The sequence below is a fragment of the Ceratosolen solmsi genome, unplaced genomic scaffold (genome assembly GCF_000503995.2).
Source record: "Ceratosolen solmsi marchali unplaced genomic scaffold, CerSol_1.0 scaffold2, whole genome shotgun sequence".
Taxonomy (NCBI): Eukaryota; Metazoa; Arthropoda; class Insecta; order Hymenoptera; family Agaonidae; genus Ceratosolen; species Ceratosolen solmsi.
In genome coordinates, this window is record NW_011948422.1 from 4,556,482 (window position 1) to 4,577,119 (window position 20,638).

Sequence of the window (20,638 nt, forward strand, 5' to 3'; positions counted from 1 at the left end):
AATAAGACTTTTATTTATTAATTTAAGCTGTTTCGATAAGTGCAATCTGAAAGTAAATTGTAAAAAGTTTGTCCCGAAGATAAAAAGAAAAAAAATTAAGTAACACGTTATTGCGTGAATTTAATGTTCATGGGTCGTATGCTTCTTGCTTCCGACACCTGATGTCTGTATAAAAAAGATGCTGATAAAATATATTAAAGCACATTTCTGGATATTATTGACTATTTTTTTTTTAGCCCACGTATTAACAACATTTTATTACTATTAAAATCGTAATAACAATTTTAAAATTGACAATTTCATATCTTGCAGTATCGATGAAGCGTTCGGTATTTAAAAATAAAAGAAAATTGTATTTTGTGATTGAACTAATTTATTTTTCATTTAAATAACAAGGATAAGGAATAACATAAACCATATATAAAATTTTATTACAGTACAAATAACAATATGAGATTATATTAATATCATTTTAAATTAACATCATATTAATTTTGTTCTGTAATTATTTATCATAGCTTACATTTATATAATAATAATTTATATCGATATCACATAGGTAGTGTTTTATAATTTTATTCTTATTTAGCTTGTAAAGAATATACACACACACACACACACACACACATATATATATATATATATATATATATATATATATATATATATATCGATATTCTTGAGAATTAAATTAAATTCTATATTTTAATAAATTAAAATTTTATAAATTTTTACGTAAAATTTATAATAATATTTTGACTATAAATAAACAAGAATAAAGTATCGGAAATTCTTTCTATATATTATAAAAATTATTTAATTAATACATTGTTTGTTTTTTTTAATTATTTAACTAATTTCATTATTAAGCACAATTATTTATACGTTTTTGTACGGAAGTTTTAAAATTAGTCCCATTGTTAAACTTTAATAGAAACATTTTTTTGTGTACGTAAAAAACTTTTGGCCAAATGTTTAAACAATAATTTGTAAGAGCGCCACAGATATAAGGTTTTTTTTTTTTATATTTTTTGACATGAAAACATGAAAAATTTACTATCGAAAGAAATTTCTGCAACTTTTATCATCGTTATGAAGATGTAATATTATATCGGTTGATTTCTTTTTGAAATACTATTTTCCATCTTTTGATATTGGTATATCAAATTTTAGTAAAAGATTTTTTTTTCAAGATGCGCTTTAATAGTGGAAGAGAATTTTTAATGTATTCGCTAGAATTTGCCGATTATACATTTTTTCTTTATTTACGTTAATATTTAGGAACGACGAGGCCCTTTAAAATATCAAAGCTATTTCCATCGGGATGTACTGTAAATTTCTTCCCGTTGGTTCCTTTAACTTCTAAGAATCCATAATGGTCAATACCCAATATTTTCACTTTCTGTGATGAATTATCTGGAAGTATCACTGTGATTTCAGCATTTCTGAAAGCATTTACATTTATTTATATATATATATATATATATATATATATATATATATATATATATATATATTGTGTTTACTTTTAAGTTATTAATGATACGTTTTAATATTTCCAACTTTACTTTATAAAGAACAAAAGAAATTTACAATTGAGTATACATATTCCAATACTGATCGTTAATAATTATTTTTAATAAATATTAATTATTATTTTCAGTTATTGTTAATTATATAAGTTATAGATTAGAGATTTTAATTAATGATTTAGAATGGTTTAGTAGCCTTATAATATAATTTAAATTACGTATGCATCCAATTTTTGTAGTATTGATCATACATATGATCAAGATTGCCGTTTTGTACAATATTTAGCAAACTTTCTATTTCACTAAATACACGAGCTAGAAATTCTTCATATGGCAACTGCTGTAACTTCAATTTTGAACTCTCGTTGTACTTGGTAATTATATCGTTAATGCAAGTTGTCGGTGAAGTATTAGAAAGATTAATGCCCACTCCTACAATATATAAATATTTAATTAGAAATAAGTGAATAGATAATTTTGAAGGTAAAATCATCATAATTTTAATTCTGGAAACGAATTACCTATATTACAAATAATATTGGACGACTGAATAAATGATGTAACAAGTATTCCACCAATTTTAGTATTTCCGGTATAGATATCGTTAGGCCATTTTATCTTCATATTGATGTCCTATTTAGAATGACAGGGCTCTTTAAGTTTTGTATTATGTAGCATAAAATCATTTCGTTTACTCAAAATATCTAATATATTATAAAAATTAATTTGTGAATATCAGTGTAAATTCTTCTATTATCAATCGTCGCAATTGAATGTAATATTATTGCATGTAATGGAAATTTCAACAAATTGCTTATAATTAAAAGGCCTCAAATTATTAAAATTTGTTTGATTTCCTTAAAATGAAGAATAACGTTCAATTCACTAATATGAGTACATAAATGTATCATGCAGGTGATAATTATTTATCATGTCAAATTTATAATCGTTATGGAAATTAGCCATATTAACTAGAGTTAATAATGTTAATTTCTGATATTAAGTCAATAATTACCTGATAACCTGGTTTTAATTTTACGGCGGTGATTATAGCTAAACTTGTTAAATATTGTATAAGTGATATTTTATCTCCGAGCACAGATCTTATTGGAATGTGGAGTTGCAATGTAAACATAGCGCAACCTTTTGGGCTCAGCCACACGTTATCACCTCGTCCTTCGATTCAATAATTAAAATATAATATAAATTATATCGATTAATGAGGATATAAATTTCAATCTATCTATTGTGAATGGCATGTACGAGATATTGTGAATATAAATTTCTTTTTCATTCTCTTTTTCTCATTTCACGAAATTTGAAAAATTATTTCTGACTCTATTATATTAACAAATTAACTCTATTGATATTTTGGCCACGAAGCGTCCAATTGTTAATAGAATAATGTTTTTAATATATACCTTGACCTTTAGTTTGTTGGTATGGTATAACAGCTAAGCCATGATGTAAAGCCAATCCATTAACAACGTAATTAGATGATGTCATGACATCCGCATAAATGACCAAACGTCCAATTTCCTTAGTATTGAGATTCTACATGGAATAAAATACAAAATATTAATGGTCGAGAATTTTATAAAAAAAAAAAAAAAAAAAAAAATTCAACAACATTTATTTGCTACTTTTATCATAACATTTTATTCTGAAATTCAATCATATAAACGCTTACAATTAAATATATAATATTTTAATGTAATCGTTCGTAAGTGTTTAATATGCGTGTGTTTTTGTGTTATCTATTTTTACATTTCTAATTGCCTTGCCGTTACAACATTACAAAAAAAAAAAAAAAAAAAAAAAAAAAAAAAAAAAGTGTCATTAATATTGTCGAAAAACTTAAAAATTCACTAATAATTGAAAATCATCGATTTAAAATGATACATACAGTTCGTGGGCATGAATGAATGAATTGACTTACAAGTTAAGCATAATTAATTGTACAGTTATGAAATTACCTCAAAATATGTTACAGTTGAAAAATTCTCCGGACATCTGTGTATAAAAACAGGGAGAAAAGCAGACGATGCAGGTTTTGTAATTGCGGAAGTATTGCAAAATTGTATCTCTAATTTCGATGTTTTTAAAACATCATTTGGATGGAGTATGTCCTTCAATCGTTGCATCATTTCCAACTTTAGCTGTACGTATATAAGACGTATTACATATATATTTTGTGTGCAAACCATCATGAAGTACGTGGTGGTATGGTTTATGTGATACTTTCAGCATGAGAATATAATAAGAGTACTGTATCATTTAGTATCTTCTTTAATCTAGGAATAAGTTGAATTTTGTTTATGATTTATCATTTGACTTTTACGAATAGCAACACATGGAAGAAAGACTCGAATTATTAATGAAATAATTAAGATAAAAAATATATTCCAGAATTCAATAATTATTTTACTCTTAAATAAATTTGCGAATAAAACTTTTTAATGTATGTGTGCACGTAATTCATACATACGTAATTGATATTAATATTTCATATTAACGTGGCATTTATACTACATAAAAATAGGCATAGGCAATTCATAAAACTCATTGTAAGAAATTTGCTTTTAATTATCTGTAAATTATAATGTTAATTTGAGTAGAAATGTTGTAAATGTATCATAAATGTAAGTGATTTTTAATATTTTTCTTTTAATTTGATATATTATTAGAGTAATTAATTCATACTTAAAGTATATTCTCACATCGTTGTTCGTATTGTCGTCATGATTTTGTTGGATGCAATACGTAAATGAATGTACAGAATAATGTAAATTATCATCTAATCATTAAGTAAAAAGTGTTCATTATATAAGCGGTTTTAATCTACTCTACACAGATTACTTTTATTAACAATATGATTAAAGTAAAATTCTATCTCTAATTCTACCTCGTGTCTTCCCAGAAAAAATCCCGAACTATATGTATAGTTCATCTTTGGCTGCGAATCAACTTCAATGCCCAGGTGAGTACTGAGAATATCGCTGAATATTTCTAATCGTGTTGCGTTGCTGTCCTTGAGTGTCGTAAATTTATTTTCCTCAAACTCGTACTGGTAAGGATCAACTTCCAAATGGATTTGGGAGAATACGGCTTGGCCACCGCTTTCCAATTGATTTGCAAAGAGAATACAGGGCGTATGCCAGGTTTCTTCCGAGCCAAGAATCTTTAGGTCGAAAGTGTGTTTCTTGCCTGACTGATCGCATATATTTGTTGAGACTGGAATTGGCGATGCTGGTGGTCTAGAGAAACTAATTTCTCTTTTATTATAAATAAGCATTGTTGAATAGTAATAAAATATATATTTATTATTAAATTTTAATATTTTCACGTAACTCCTCGATCAAATACCAAAGTCTAATTTTTTTAACGTATTTATTACAAAATTTTTATTATTATTTATTTATTTATCTATTTTTTTTTTTTTTTTAATGTGTTTTTTTTAATGTGTTCTAAATTTAACAATTTAGAAATTATCCAGTATAAAATACTTGTACGAGAAAATTCATTTATTTTAATTCAACAAATCAATCATTTTTCAGAGCATTGATACAGTTAATGTAATCTACGAATAGAATTTGTTTTAAGAATGTAAAGTTTCGAATAACATTTATAACTCTTACTTTGATTCCTCTAAATCTTGGGAAAATTTTGTTTTCACGGGCGATGCTTGATAGCAAAAAATATGGTGCAGGAGACACACATATTTCCATTTTCCATATGAAAAACGAACCAATTCGTTCTCTCGTATTTCCGCAGTTTTAAATGCTGGAATGAAAATCTTTAAAATATCAGAACAAAGAGCTAAAAGCTTTCCTCCGCGAACGATGAACTCCACCACTTGCGACGCAACGTCCGGTTCAACATTACCACATACAATTATCAAATTTGTTTGTTCCATCCACATGTCCTTTTGGGCATCTTGCATTGATAATGGATAGATTGCGTATCTACAGAAAATTATTATTGGTCTCTGTCTCTTTCTCTGCACGCACATATAAACATTGTTTTACATACTTATTTTCTTTTAAAGTTGTTCGGAGCACACTACAAACATTATCATTTACAATTGCACTGTCGGCGCATATCAGAATATTCGGTCTTTTGGCATTATTATCACCAATCTCGTTATTATCACCAATCTCGTTATTATCTGGTAACGAATGCCTACATACAGGCAAATAGATATATTATTATTATTATTGTAATATTGGTTAAAAGTAACGCTTAGATTGTTCATGTTGCATTGCATATTGTATTTAAAAATTTCTAATTATTATATACATACTTTTAATTTTTTAATTCTTAAAAACATGTTCTCATTAATTGTTCTACTACAAATAAATTACATCGATTGCTCTATTACATTAATAAAACATCACATGTATAATAGATACCTGCGAGATGTGATATCAATATCTGTAAAATTTTCTTCCAAACTCTCTTGTAATGGAAATTTGTTTAATTCGGAATGACTCGAGTTAGCTGGTAATTCTCCAGGCGAATTCAATAAAGTCGAATTAATGGAATGATTTGAATCTTGAGAGAGTTCTTCATCTGTGGTATTATTTACGGCAGTAGACATTATTGAAAGATTTGTCATTGGTGTGCTTATAACATTATTCTCTATGTAAGAAAAGGTATTTCTTATTATTTTTGAAATTAATCAAAGTAGATATGTTAAATATTAAAATGAAAATCATTTATAAATTGGAGAATTATAGGACGGTACAACTAACAAATATTCTACACATTTCCATTTCTATCTTTAAAACTGTTTTTAAAAATATATTTATTCGTACCCGATGTTTCTGCCAATGTACTTTCGTTTATTTTCGGTAATTCCAAAATTGATGCTGGATCTTCCAGTATCAACTCCATACCACGAGTTTCATTTATTTTTTCTGGAAGTTGTTGAGACATAGATTTTGCCATTTGACTGATTTGCTTTAATTTATTAACATACGAAGGCCATTGTGAACAGCTAATTATCTCTAGAAAAGAGTATACGATTATATAAATAATTTCTATTCATGAATACGTATTTGCATTTGTGTATTAATCATTTAGAGATACGTACTACTACTTTCTAATAAGTTAAATTTTTCATAATTACAACTGCATGGATCACCAGTAATTGAAACAGCTAGAAGGTCGATGAGGGTTATATTATAATTGTTACAAGATGATAAAGAAGAAAATTTTTAGTAAACATAAGATATTTACATGCGACACGATTTATATACAATCCATTATTTATGAAGAGTTGTCCTTGCATAATTGTAGTAAAAAATCTTGTAATATGATCCAAATCTGTCTCAAGTATTACACCAAAATTATTGTCAGTTATCCAGGTAATGATTAAACCGTAATCTTCAAGCTGTCGATTCAACAGTAATAAAATAATTATTGATTTTTACAATTTTTGTTATATATTATATTATATATTAACTATTGAATTTATAATTAAATTTTATTTTCATTATGTTGAAAGATTTTAGAATGTTACATCTAGATATATTAATTTGATAAATTTTCATTAAAAATTACTCTTTCATGAATTAATATATATTCTCTTTTGTTTTTTTGTTTTTTTTTTTTTTTGTTTTAACAAGTTTATCCCTTATTCATTATTTTTTAGATATTCAATTGTCTATTTAAATTAAGAAAAAATACAATATAATAATTACCTTTGTAGCTGTCACAGATCCATATTGATAATATTGCAATTCTGTTTCAATGAGCAGATAAATTTTGGCATTTTGTAATAGAGACGTTTGTGCATTATTATGAGAGAATAATGGAAATATAGTTTTTCCACGTGGAAATAACAACCAGTCTGATACGTCCACTTTTTGCTATGCAGAAATTTAAAAACATTTATATGTCTTAACACTTTACATTATTTATCAATAGTATTAGAATACTATTGCAAAGATTCAGTAAAAAAATGCATTTTAAATTTAAAAAAGAAGCTATATTTTTCTATTATAATTACTTGAGGATATATTGTATATAATTGTTGGTTTCCTTGGTACCAAATAAGATCTCCCAATTTTCCATCAATACTATTACAACATAAATGAGAGCTTAATATATTGACATGGTTAGCATCACCTATAATAAAATTAACAATATAAACATTGAAATAAATAAAATCGAAATAATTACATTAAAAATATTTGAAGTTTAAATTGTTACCATTTTTAACTAATGATTTATTTGGATTATAAAACATTATAGACGGCTTTAATGTTTCAGAATCTTGTAAAATTGATTGGAAACGTGCTCTTAAGGATGACAACCTCCATGACTGCATCCAAGTTGCAATCATATAGAAAATTGTTAAAAACATCTCAGTGAAATGACAAACGTTATGAAACAGTTGCTTGTCTCAATTGTTTTTGATAATTATTAATGTTGCTTGTTACGAAGAGATAGCATTTTAGAATGGCCTCACCTATTAATTGCACAAATGGAATATGAAAGTATGGTTTATAGTTTAAAATAATTAAGGAAATTAAATCAATTAATAAAGCCAATCAAACGTACATATTGCATTAAAATCTATAAGAGTACTGAATTAATATGCTTATTAAAAAAAAAAAAAAAAAAAAAAAAAAAATTTAAATATTATTATTTTATACTAAAAGTATTGAATAAACGATAATTTGTAATAATAATAAATGCCAAATATAAAAGTTTGGTTATATGAAAATTTAATCAATACTTTTAATATACATTGACAAGGGCTTACAAACTTAACAAAAATCTTTTTGTATCATTCTTTTCATTCCAGTAAAACATAACAACAAGGCCCTTATATTATTTATTTACAAATAATGCGTTTTTTCGATTCTTAATTGTTAATTGTTACATAATTACCTAAAAAGGGCTGATAAATGCGAGAAAGTGGAAATCCAGTGAGAATGTCCAGCTTAGGGGATAGTGGCAACGCTGGAACAAAAACAGTACATTCACGTGACCAAAATTGTCAGAACATTTATTTGGGAATTATATTTTTATAGGAATATAAGTTTTATAACTGCACTTTATCCCCTTATGCACAAGTGTGAAAAAATTTAATTTTTCATTTTTACTCTAACAATTATCGTACTTTTACTTTTTATAAATACTTTTCTTAACCTAACATCGTATTACGCGGAGGAAAATTAAATTTTACCATGCGAGTCTTATATAACTCGTAATAATTGGCAAAATCATTTTTACGATTGAGAATAAGTGTGGTCGAGAATAAAAGCATTTTAAATTTTAAATTTATAGCTAAATCAATTATAACTACTTTATTTAATGAGATTATAATAATAACGAGACTCCATTATTTGATATAAGCATTCGATGACACAAATACCGGCGTATCACTTGAATAATTAATTTAATAATATAATTATGGCAATAGATTGGAATTACGACTCTAATATGATTAAATTCTCATAATAATTTAATACAATTGCAATTAATTAGCAGCATTGACATTTTTCAATGGTGAGAAAACTTTAAATATTAAATACAGCCTCTAGTTAAAAAAATATAAAATTTAAATAATCAGGGTAATTAACTAGTAATAATAGGAAATAATAATAACGAATTTCTTAAATATTATTTCTTACTTTAATTGTGTCTGATTTTGCATTGGCATAAGATAAAACAATGAATTTTTTCTCTTGATAATATTAATATCGTATTACCGTCTATTACTGACTATTCAAAGAAATTATCAAAATTTATTTGTGCAATCTGCAATTTTCAAGTCGACAACATACCTTTAAAATAAAATCAAAATTAAATAATTAAAATTGACTACTAAAGAGCACTAATGAAAATGGAAATTAATTTAACGCATAAATAAATTAATAATTTGCTATTACAGATTTTATTCCATGCTTATCTGAGATGTATTAAAAATAAAATTACATCGTTCACTTCAAATTAAAAATGAAAGTTCAATTTTCAATTAATATTACTAAATAACTAACAAAGTAACGAGCATTGAATCGAATGTTTTATTTTATCATTAGTTATAACTTTAAAAAGTAATAAATTTATAAAACTAGTTGTAGAAAATGTAATAGCAAATTTCTAATATCATTGTCAGAATAAAATTATGAATAAATTATTGAATTAAAAAATAGTACATTTAGTAAGAGATAATTTGAGATTTCATTACATTATTTGACTTTCTACACATAACGGCTTTACCACTTTGTAGAAAACTACCTCTTATTAGCAATTATTTTTAATGGTAATATTTTTAATAAATTAAACCATCCAGAGTTATAAATATTTATGGATATTTCTTAGACTTTTTCTTTACTTTTTATTAAACTTATATAATACTCTATTGGATACTTATTAATTAATTTTTATATTTAAATATGATTTTTTGAAAAACTCATTAGTAACTCGTATTTTATTTTATTATATGCTTTTTAAATTATTATATAACTTGAATTAATATTTACTGCGAGTATTACATTTTTATTCAAATTTTCTTAATTATAATGATAAGCTTTTGGGATATTTTCTTTGATAGTTCTAAAATTTATAGAAAATGACCAATTTACAATACAATTGAGAATAGTTTTTATACAATTATTTACAATTAACTTACTTAATGTAGTTTAACTGTACCCATTGCAAATTAGAATAATTAATTAATAATGCTTAATGAAAGTATCAGATCTCGATAATTATTTGTCTTTTATTATATTTTATTTTCCGTGTGTGATGTAATGTTATAAATGCTCCTACTAAAATCCGCCTAGAATTATTATGTGTAAGGTTAAAAGTAAACTAAAAAAAACAACCGTTAAATAAAAATTACGAAATTACCTGGACTTGGTTGCGACCTTTAGTTATACGATACGAACACTCATAAAAAATCTATAATGAGAAAAATGTTCACTCATAACGGTTTGAAATTTATTTTCCAATCATTAAGCACCGATCATCGCGAACCAATTACGCGTAATCAAAGAATATTTCAATACATATTTTATATCATTCGGAAAATTAACTTTTCCTTATTTCTTATTACTGATGCAAATGGAAAACGTAAAAGTTTATTGAATAGAAAAATTATATTTTTATTTATTGTATAAAAATTGCATTCGTAACGTATCAAATAACGTTTAAATAACATTTTACGGTCGATCGGAAAATCGTTAATTGTAAAATTCCGGAAAATTTAAGGAAAATTTAACATTTTAGTTTTGATAATTTTTCATGTTATTCATATTTTCTACACTAATAGTTTTTCCTATTTAAAATATCGCGTAAACTAAATAATAAAGAATTAAATAAAAATTTATACAAAGAATATATTTAACGAAATATTTTTTCAATATATTAATTTAAGTATTAAATAAAGATAGAAATATTCAATAAAATGTACCATAGAATCCAGTATAGTGTATGTAAGATAGTAGTCGGTAAATAGATTATAAACTTTAAATTTACGTATTTAAGAGTTAATTTATAGTTTTTATAATTCTCTTGATATTAACTAAAGAATTTATTTCATAAATTTTCTAAATAATTATAAAATTAACATCCTTCTTCTGTATTCATAAGCATTTATTTAGGAAATCAAGTGACATGTCAGTAATGCAACAATGTCATGTGTCAGGTTACAAAAATTACGAATATAATGCGTAATATAAAAGCCATTTATAAAATTTTAATTATCGATAAAAAATGTTCGTTTTTCGAACGAATCGAAATTCAGTTAATTATTTGATGTTTTATAATTTCAAAATAAAATGATTGTATAAATCGTTTGTTTAACGATTTTCATCTTGATTTTTCTCCTACATACACATGTTTATTCATGTTTTTACTCTAAATGGGAAACTAGATGATTATTTTTGCATGATTTGTTCTTTTTTTTTTTTTTTTTTTTTTTTTAAATTTTATTCTAAGTTAGAACGACATTCTGTATAAATTTAATATCATTGATAGTAGAATATTCAAACGATACTTCATTGTAAGCAATTTGTTATTACTTAATAGTACTTAAAATACTTAGAATACAGAATTTCTAATTCATTTGTATTTTATCCTCTTACTTTAACACGATGAATAAATTATTACCATTAAATGATAAGTACTTTGAACAAATAAATATATTAATACTTGTAATTTTCTTTACACAATACACAAATTAATGAAATAAACTGAAAAGGTCATATTAATTTTGGCAAATACGCATCGTTAAATATACTTCGATATTTTTATTATTTTTTATTAGAAAGTATTAAAATGGAAAATGAAGGTACTTGATAATATTATGATTTACAAGAATAATTTTTATTTAGCATTACATCATTTATAACTTGGCATTATCAATAGACTTTCGGATAAAAGAAGAGATTGAAGAATAATATTTTAATTATTCCATTCAAATATATTTGGTTAATTCAATTCCTCTATTATGTTTTATTTTCACTAATGTTATTCAATTATGTATACTAATGATTTCATATGAATGTAAAATTTATTCATTTCAATTATCTTCGTATGAGATTTAATCTAGAATTCTTAAATAAACTGCTTTTCCTCGTGTTCAATTTAATTTCTATGTACTACAGACATAAGGCAAAGAAATCCTACTTAAAATTCTCTTATTATTTTTTCTTGTTTTTACAAAATTTGCAATAAATACAATTCTAATTATTTAATTATATTCATTGTAAAATTATACGCAATATTATTAAAATTATCATTATTACTAATACGCATACAGCTTTTTGTTTTTTTTTTCATTTTATTTGAAAAAAATTAAAAAATTAATTTAAACATTTGACCATTTTTGCTTTTTACTACCAATTTGACGAACTCTTATGTTTATAAATTGCTAATATTCCTTCTACATTTATTGATTTAAATATTTAATTACTTTATATCGATTATGAATGAATTCAAAGTATATTTTGATGAATGGTGTTAAAAACAAACAAGGAAGAAATAAAATGTGATTCTAAATTTAATATTTTCTCTTTGTTACTTTCCCTGTACTCACATTTATATCAAAATAATGGTTCGTTTTTACACTTATATACGTAATATATCATTTTTCATTGATTTAAATTTGACTGTAGATTCCAACGTACAGTATATATGGAATATTAATTTCTATTATTTTGTCAATAACTTCGCAATATATTAATGACACTGTAGTAGATAATTTAATTCTTGGTAATCATAATTTATGTCTATTACAAGTGTAACATATTACCAACGTTTTTATTTTTTTTTTTTTTTTTTATCTTATTATATATTTATATATAATATTTATATATAATTTATATAATATATATTTATAAATACCATAGTTTTCTTTTTGTTTTGAATGCAATAATGTTTTAAAGTATTTTTTTATCATATTTTCGTATATTCAATATTTTAAAATAGTTTTATATTGCTATTTATGGAAAATACAAATTATATGTATTCAATATGGAAATTAATCAGAAAATTTTGTGAAAATTTGTATTATAATTTTTAGAGAACATTAATATGATAACCTAACTTTATAATAAAATAATAATAATTCGTTATATTGATGTAGCAGAATCTAAATCATTTATAAGTAAAAGTGTTATTTTGTCATGATTGTGAGCTTTTAAGACAAGGCTTGACACAATTTAGAGATGCGTCGACGTAATCATATGAGTTGCAATCTCTAGGTTAACAACATTTTTGATTATCCACCTTGATATTTTCCGATTTATACATCAGCTGTTCTCTTAGTATTAGAGAGAGAGAGAGAGAGAGAGAGAGAGAGAGAGAGAGAGAGAGAGAGAGAGAGAGAGAGAGAGAGAGAGAGTCTGGGGAACACTGAGATTACTTCGGAGCTTAAACTAGGTAAGTACTGTCGCATGAGCTTGCAAGTGATTTGTCAAATAAATTGTCTTTCTTATTCAGTTCACAAAACATAAAATTTTTGGAATTACCAAACTATCATTACAGTAATAATTAAACATTACCATCTAAGAATTAATTTAATGCTCAGTTTATTAGTTAGACATATTAATTAGACATGCAATTTTAACTTTTAATGCACTTTTATTATTAGATGAATTACATACTCTTATACTTAATATACATGTAGGATTAAAAACAGTTACATTTATAAATGAAATTTTTAATCTTGAATGAGATATTATTTTAATTACAATATTACTTGTAAATCATAAATTTTACGAGAAAGTTTCATCGTTAAATATAATTGCAAATAGCAGGCAATCAAATGCTAAGGTTTATCGAAAACTTTTCCTTGCTCACCCACTCATAATTATTTATGTAGATAAGGGGAATACCTGAACCGAAAGAGATAAGTAATAATTAGGCTTTCGCCAAACCATTTTTCTTTTTACTATAATACATATGTTTTTCAAAGTAATTTTACTTTTTATTAAAATGAAAATATAACGTTTGAGTTTGGTCGAATTATTGCAATACTGAATTATATTTAACGTGAATTATGTAATACCACAAAATATGAATTTCAATATTATTTTATTAGTGTTTGATCGAATTCTATTTTATTATAATTTCTTTAAATAAAATATAAATTTAATTAGTTTTTATAAAGAAGCTTCATTTTCGGAATTGTATTTCTCCATTTTTTTCCCAACGAATATCGAATAAAGGAGTCAAAAATATTCTTGTCAAGATTATTCTTTTCTTTCCGTATCATATATATCTATATAATACAAAAAATTATAAAATTAATTGCTTATTAAACGATAAAAGGAATGGGTGACGAACTAATTAAATAATTATTTTACATGTAAATCTTTGTTAAAATATTATAAATTGAAGTGCATCAGCTTGTGATGGATATATTTATATTTATAATATAATAAATATATAATATAATAAATTTATATTTGCATATGCATTTAGAATTTTATTTATAGGTGACACGAATTTCATATTGCAAGAAATGAAAATTCTATTATTATCTAATTTTTAGTATTTTTTATTATTTGAATAGGCATATATTTATATAAAAAAATCAATTTTTAATTACATATTTTTAAAGGGATTCATATGAAATTTTAATAAAATGAGAATTTGCAATTTATTGTTCACTTTTAGCACTTTGATTTTTAATAGAAAAACACATTTGAAATTTATATATAAATAACAAATTGATAAAAATATTTAACGAACCTAAATTGTTACAGCCACTATAAAAGATTTAGTGTTACGTCACATTTTAAAGGATATTTGTCCTATAATAAAGGCTTCTTTTCCCTTTATCTATACGTAAACTTAATCTCCGATAGATCCCTGAAAGATATTAAGAAGCTTGAGAAAAAAAAGGGTGCAAAGATCATCGAGCGTCGCTCTTTTCTCGAGGGAAACTAGGCGGGAGAAGCAGAGAGGAGAACGAGGGTGAGCAACAAGATAGAATAAAAAGAGGTTGAAAAGTCTGTGCCACATAGCGGAAAAACTATCTTGTTTCTTACTAGAAGCTATCGAGTGTCGGGTAAAGGATGCATGCTCGTAGCACGCACGTGCAGGGGGAAAGGAAACTTTTCAATCAAGATGTGTGCAAGAGGCGGGAGGAAGAAGCAAGGAGAGTCTACGGGAGCGGGAACAGCGGCACTGACTTTAGTCGATTTAAGGGATATTAGTGTGTGCGTGTGTGGGCGCGCGCGCGCGCGCGCGAATGTTTGTGTTTATAGGCAGATACAGGGTAAAAGAAGTCGAACAATGTATGTGCGCCTCGGTGCGTATACATATTACCTACGAGTACAACGTTAACGTGAAACGAGATTCAGATGCGACTTCAGACATCGGCTACAGTGTATCCACTTGCGCGCCTTTACGTGTGGCTGTGTCTGTCTATCGCACACTCGCATCCGTAGACTTTGAATAGAATTAAATCAATTGCTTGGCTACTGTTCGTCGTATTCGTATCCTCTGTTATACTTTATTAATTGAATAATTCGCAGCCGTTCCATTTGATATTGTTGTTCTTAGTACATTAAATTTACAAAATATTCATTCAAATTGAGTGCATGAATACTTAATGTGGTAAATAAAAATTAAATGCCTTTATTTAATTAAGTATATATTAAATTTAAATATTCAGCTTTCGATAATATATGTATACGCAAGAATATTAGCTTTTAGGGTGAAATATGCACAAATTTAATAATACACCATTTGATTGATTATAAGTCAACTGCTATATTCCTATATTTTGGAAAAAAAAGAAATTAAAGTTATATTTATTTTTCTTAGAATATTCATTTACTTACGCGAGAATTGCAATTTGGAATTATAATATAAATTGTTTTGTCGTCATTATTTCGTTCTGTTTTTTCTACTCTGATTTTTCTATGCTAAAATATTTTATACGAGCGCCAGCTTAACGCTTACTCGATATTTTATATTGTAATGTACCTAAAATACGAGGTATTTCTATTATATTACTTAATTATTTTTCTCTTATTTTATAATTACTAGGATTATAAAAATATTTTAATATAATAATAATGGTGTAATAAAATACTAGCTGATTTAATAGTATATTTAGTGTATTTTGAGTTGATTACATTTTATAATAAATAGAAAATACTTTAACGCTCCTTTAAATAATGAAGCAAGTTGAATAATAATCTGGGCTATATAATATAAATAATAAATACATGGTGAGTTCTTTTATGGTTATAAAAGTTTTATAAATTTTATCTCTATAAGATGAAGAACTACATGCAATATAAATGAATTCTATATGTTACTTTATTTAAGAATTTTTGTGAAAATATGTAACAGACATGCACATACATTTTTCCAATTTAAATTTTAAATTGTTTATATAAATTAAAGTATTGTCAATTTCATGTTTTATTATGTATAAATATTCAAATTTTAGTAATAGCATAAGTACATGTAAATTTATAAAGTAATAAAACTAATAGTTATAATTTGTTAAATGATAATGAAAAACAATTAAATTCAATAGAAAAATTTAAATGTAAATAAATCTTCTAAATTTAAATCGAAATTAACTCCAACGCTTTCCTTATAATATTCAAATTAATTAAACTTTTATTTGAACTTACACGCGTAGATACAAGAGTTTTTACTTTAAGAAATTTGAAGTTTAGGTATTTTTATAAAGTAGTTATACTCTATCTGATATACGACCAAATTTCTTCCTTCTTTGTTCAACCTTTATATAAGTATTTTTACAAGTACATTTTTTGTCGTTTTTTCTTTCTTTCTTTCTTTCTTCATAATACACTTCTTTTTTTTTCTGTACACCTTTAATCTCTTATATTTCCCTCCCCCCCCTTTTTTTCTTATTCTTTCAAAATCAGACTAAGTCTACCGCGCTATTTTATTCGGTTTTATCACCTTACACAGTTAAACTACATCTGCGCTGTAGTTGCTGAGATGATAAGACTAAAATGACAGTGCTATTTGACGACTTAATTGAGGATGAACTTGAAGAGGAGGTGAATTACATCTTTGAGTAACGATTATGTACACAGTTTTTTTTTTTTTTTTTTTTTTTTTTTTTTGCTAAGTTCTAGACACCTGCTAACAAACGCTCTTTTTCTCATATATTATTTTCTTTTAAGTGCTTTCTATTTATTTATTATATATTTATGTATTGTAGCAAAATTTACGCTTTCATTTATTTGATTGATGTTATCGATGGCAGAAACACTAAATTTTATAAACGATTGAAATTTGAAATATCGTATAATAATCAAATTAAAAATAAATTTATTAATAAATCATTAAGCATGAACATTTATTTTCCTATGCAGTTATAATAATGAATGATGCTGTAAGATATATATATATATATATATATATATATATATATATGAATATAATAGATTAAATTATTGCGAACGAAAGAACTTTACATATTTATATAGGATAGCACAAAAAATTAAACCAACGATTTCGTGCAACATTAACTTATTTAACTGTAAAATTAAAAAAATTTTATATACAAGTACAGTTTTTCCTCCGGTATGGTTTATAAGGTGAAAATATTAATATCATTAACAGAACAAGAATGTAAAATAAAGAAAAATAATTGTCAATAAGGACACGAGGAAAAAAAAAAATTTGTCTCTCATGCGTATAGGATATGTTAATTCAGTCCAATAATTGATTATTATTAAAATTTTTAACATTCCTTGTTCTATAAGATTAATTTGAATGAGTATTAATTAAATTAATGAATGAGATGATTTAATAATGTACGTAAAAATATTAATTTATAATTTTTCATTTACATAAGTATAAAATGAAATAAAATTTTTAAATTAAACACTGTAGTTTGTAACTGTAGAATTTAGTAAAATAATCTATACAATACTGGAATAGAATTCTACAAAATGATTTACAAATGCAAAGTAAAATGTAGATTTTTTCAAAGCAAAAGTGAACTTATGTAAGACCTACTCGAAGAAAAATATTTAAGAATTTTACATATTCTATTACTAATATATTAAGAAACAATATATTTACACGGATTTTTTATTACATTGATTAAGTATTTAAAAAAATTTGGAATTATTTAAAATAAAATGGATTTTCATGAGAAAATATATAATATTATTATAAGAATATATTATAAAATTGAATTGAATCATTGCGAATCATGCGTATATATTACTCGTAAATGTTTTCATAATGTTATATTTAATTACATACTAAGTATAACTACGTGTATCAGGTGTACACGTTCTCTCTCTCTCTCTCTCTCTCTCTCTCTCCCCAACTCTCCTTTTCATCCCTTATTATATATGCCTTTCCTTTATTGAACTTTCATATTAAGCATACATAGATATACTGATGAAAAATATCAGTTGATTAATATATTATTCAGGTTTGTATTGTAATTTTATATATTTTATGAATGACATGGTTATAATATCGAGAGATTGCTTTTGTGTTTTGTCTTTTAACCAACTTTTCATTTTTATCAGTCGGTATGTACGGCAGGTTGCCTCCAACCGTTTTTTTTTCTATTCTGTAAAGCGCATTAGCGAAATGACAATACTTTAATGCAGCATCGGCGCAACGTCGAAAATGTCGATTCCACCCGCATATATCGGGAACAAAAAATAGTGGTCGAGAAGCATTGGACGGTTTCGATTACACAAAGTAGCTTTAGTACATTGAAGTATATCGATAAGAAGTACTTATATACTAGTGAAAGTAGTAGGCAAAATAAATCAGGAGCAGGAAAGTCGTTTTTACTTAACCGTTTTCATGTGTTCAATAATTTATATCCTGCATATATCATGTCAATATTACATAACTACATGTCCATTAATAAAAATAAATTTATATAAAAAATAAATATTCGAATAAAAATATGTATTTGGCATTTTTTAATTGTTTGCACGCGAACCATTTTTTTTTTTCACTAAATTGCGGCAATATATTTTTACATGTGAGAGTATGAAACTTGATACAACTGATGAATTTCAAGTTCCATCGGTTTGACGTAAAATAAAAAAATAAACATTATAATTAAAATCATTTGAATCAATATATCTAAATGACATTTTCAATAATTTTAGATACAGTTTGAATGGTAAAGAAAAGAAAAAATGTGAAAAGACTGGTTGTAAAATTATTTAAACAGCATATCAAATTTCATGTAAGCTAGTAAATATTAACTTATATTATTAATAATATAAATTTCCATTTACTAGACACGATGTATTTGTTTATTTCGTCAAAATGAAGAATAAACTATAAATTTACATATTTTCAAAAGTATAACTTTAATTTATAAGATCGAATAATATGAAGAATTTAATCAATAATCCATTATCTTCTGACATTTTCATTTTGTCTTACTTCATGCATTAGATGGGAAAAACGTGTACAGTATTTGCAATTATACATTAAAAATATAAATCGAATTTTAAATCCAGCCATGTTTTTTTTTTATTTATTTTTTTTTTCTTCTAGTATTCTACACGACTTTCCACTTAAATTAATATTTTTACAGTGCAATTTATATAAGAAGTTTGAATTACCATCAAATCCATGAGATTTTCAATCGAAAAATAATTATTACGTTTAAATAATTATAGCGACAACATTAATTTCATTCTATTTGTCATATGCACCTGCTCATTATTATAATTATAGATACACTGGAATAATGTGTATATTATTATGTCGATAGAGAAATTTTAGATTAATATTAATTTTTAAGCTGACATTTACTTAAACATTAATATAACGTCAATCGAGCTAGAATTTAAAATTTATTAAAATTACAACTATTGCAATATTATTAAATGTTTTATTTTACTTTTAATTCCAGTACACACTTAATTGTTGAAAAATATATAATTGTCGTGTGTACAATAAATGCTGATGACCACGTACTCGTGTCCAATGATTTTAACGTTTCAAAGTACATTTTTCAACAAGATTAAATATATATTTAGATTGTTGTTAATGACATTTTAATGGCTCGATTATACTTAAATTAACCTTCGATAATTTATTTAATAACAAGAATTTTATTGGAAAGGTTGTTTTGATAAATAAATTGAGACCATGTAATTTGATAATAGTATGTTATCAATTCGTAATCTCTATAAATATAAATTTAGGTATATAATTTTCGATATTTATGCAATTCATTAAATAATAATAAAGTTATATTATATATTTATGATAATTATTATGTTATTATTAAAAATAACTCCAACTTTGCTATAAATTTAATATTTGATTGAAATTATGTATATTACGATATCTTAATTTTATAACTGTTTGAAATTATTATTGATACAAGTTTTTAAATAGTTGCTAAAAATTAATATAACAATTGATATAATAATTAACGTGTTTATTTAGGAATAAGCGGGAATAATAGTTGCACAGTAATTATGGAAATTCGATTCCTTGTGCAAATATCCATGCATATGTATTTGAATGAGTGATAATAAAAATCTTGCATTATCTAAGATATTATTTAACGAATATAAACTAAACTAGACTATACTAGAAAAGCATATTATCAGTTATTTTATAATTATACACTATGTTTTTAT

At 24.7% G+C, this 20,638-nt stretch overlaps 1 protein-coding gene across 1 annotated transcript; it reads right to left on the reverse strand.

The window, feature by feature from the left end:
• Nucleotides 1-1,260: 1,260 nt before the first annotated feature.
• Hcs (holocarboxylase synthetase-like protein) lies at nt 1,261-8,531 on the reverse strand. Its single transcript, XM_011499354.1, has 16 exons — nt 8,433-8,531; nt 7,749-8,007; nt 7,546-7,664; nt 7,238-7,405; nt 6,717-6,927; nt 6,350-6,541; nt 5,945-6,173; nt 5,565-5,714; nt 5,171-5,497; nt 4,438-4,798; nt 3,509-3,691; nt 2,954-3,086; nt 2,548-2,708; nt 2,054-2,165; nt 1,751-1,964; nt 1,261-1,445 (listed from the first exon to the last, which is right to left on the reverse strand). Exons 2-16 carry the CDS (start codon nt 7,900-7,902, stop codon nt 1,271-1,273), a joined length of 2,889 nt encoding a protein of 962 aa, XP_011497656.1. The 5' UTR covers nt 7,903-8,007; nt 8,433-8,531; the 3' UTR covers nt 1,261-1,270.
• Nucleotides 8,532-20,638: the final 12,107 nt, after the last annotated feature.

Coding starts and splice junctions, on each gene's coding strand:
- Hcs (XM_011499354.1), bottom strand. CDS start 7,902: ATGTTTTTAACAATTTTCTATATGATTGCAACTTGGATGCAGTCATGG. Junction 2,166..2,547: donor AATTAAAACCAGGTTATCAG/GTAATTATTGAC, acceptor CATTCTAAATAG/GACATCAATATGAAGATAAA. Junction 1,446..1,750: donor TACAAAAATTGGATGCATAC/GTAATTTAAATT, acceptor AAATGCTTTCAG/AAATGCTGAAATCACAGTGA.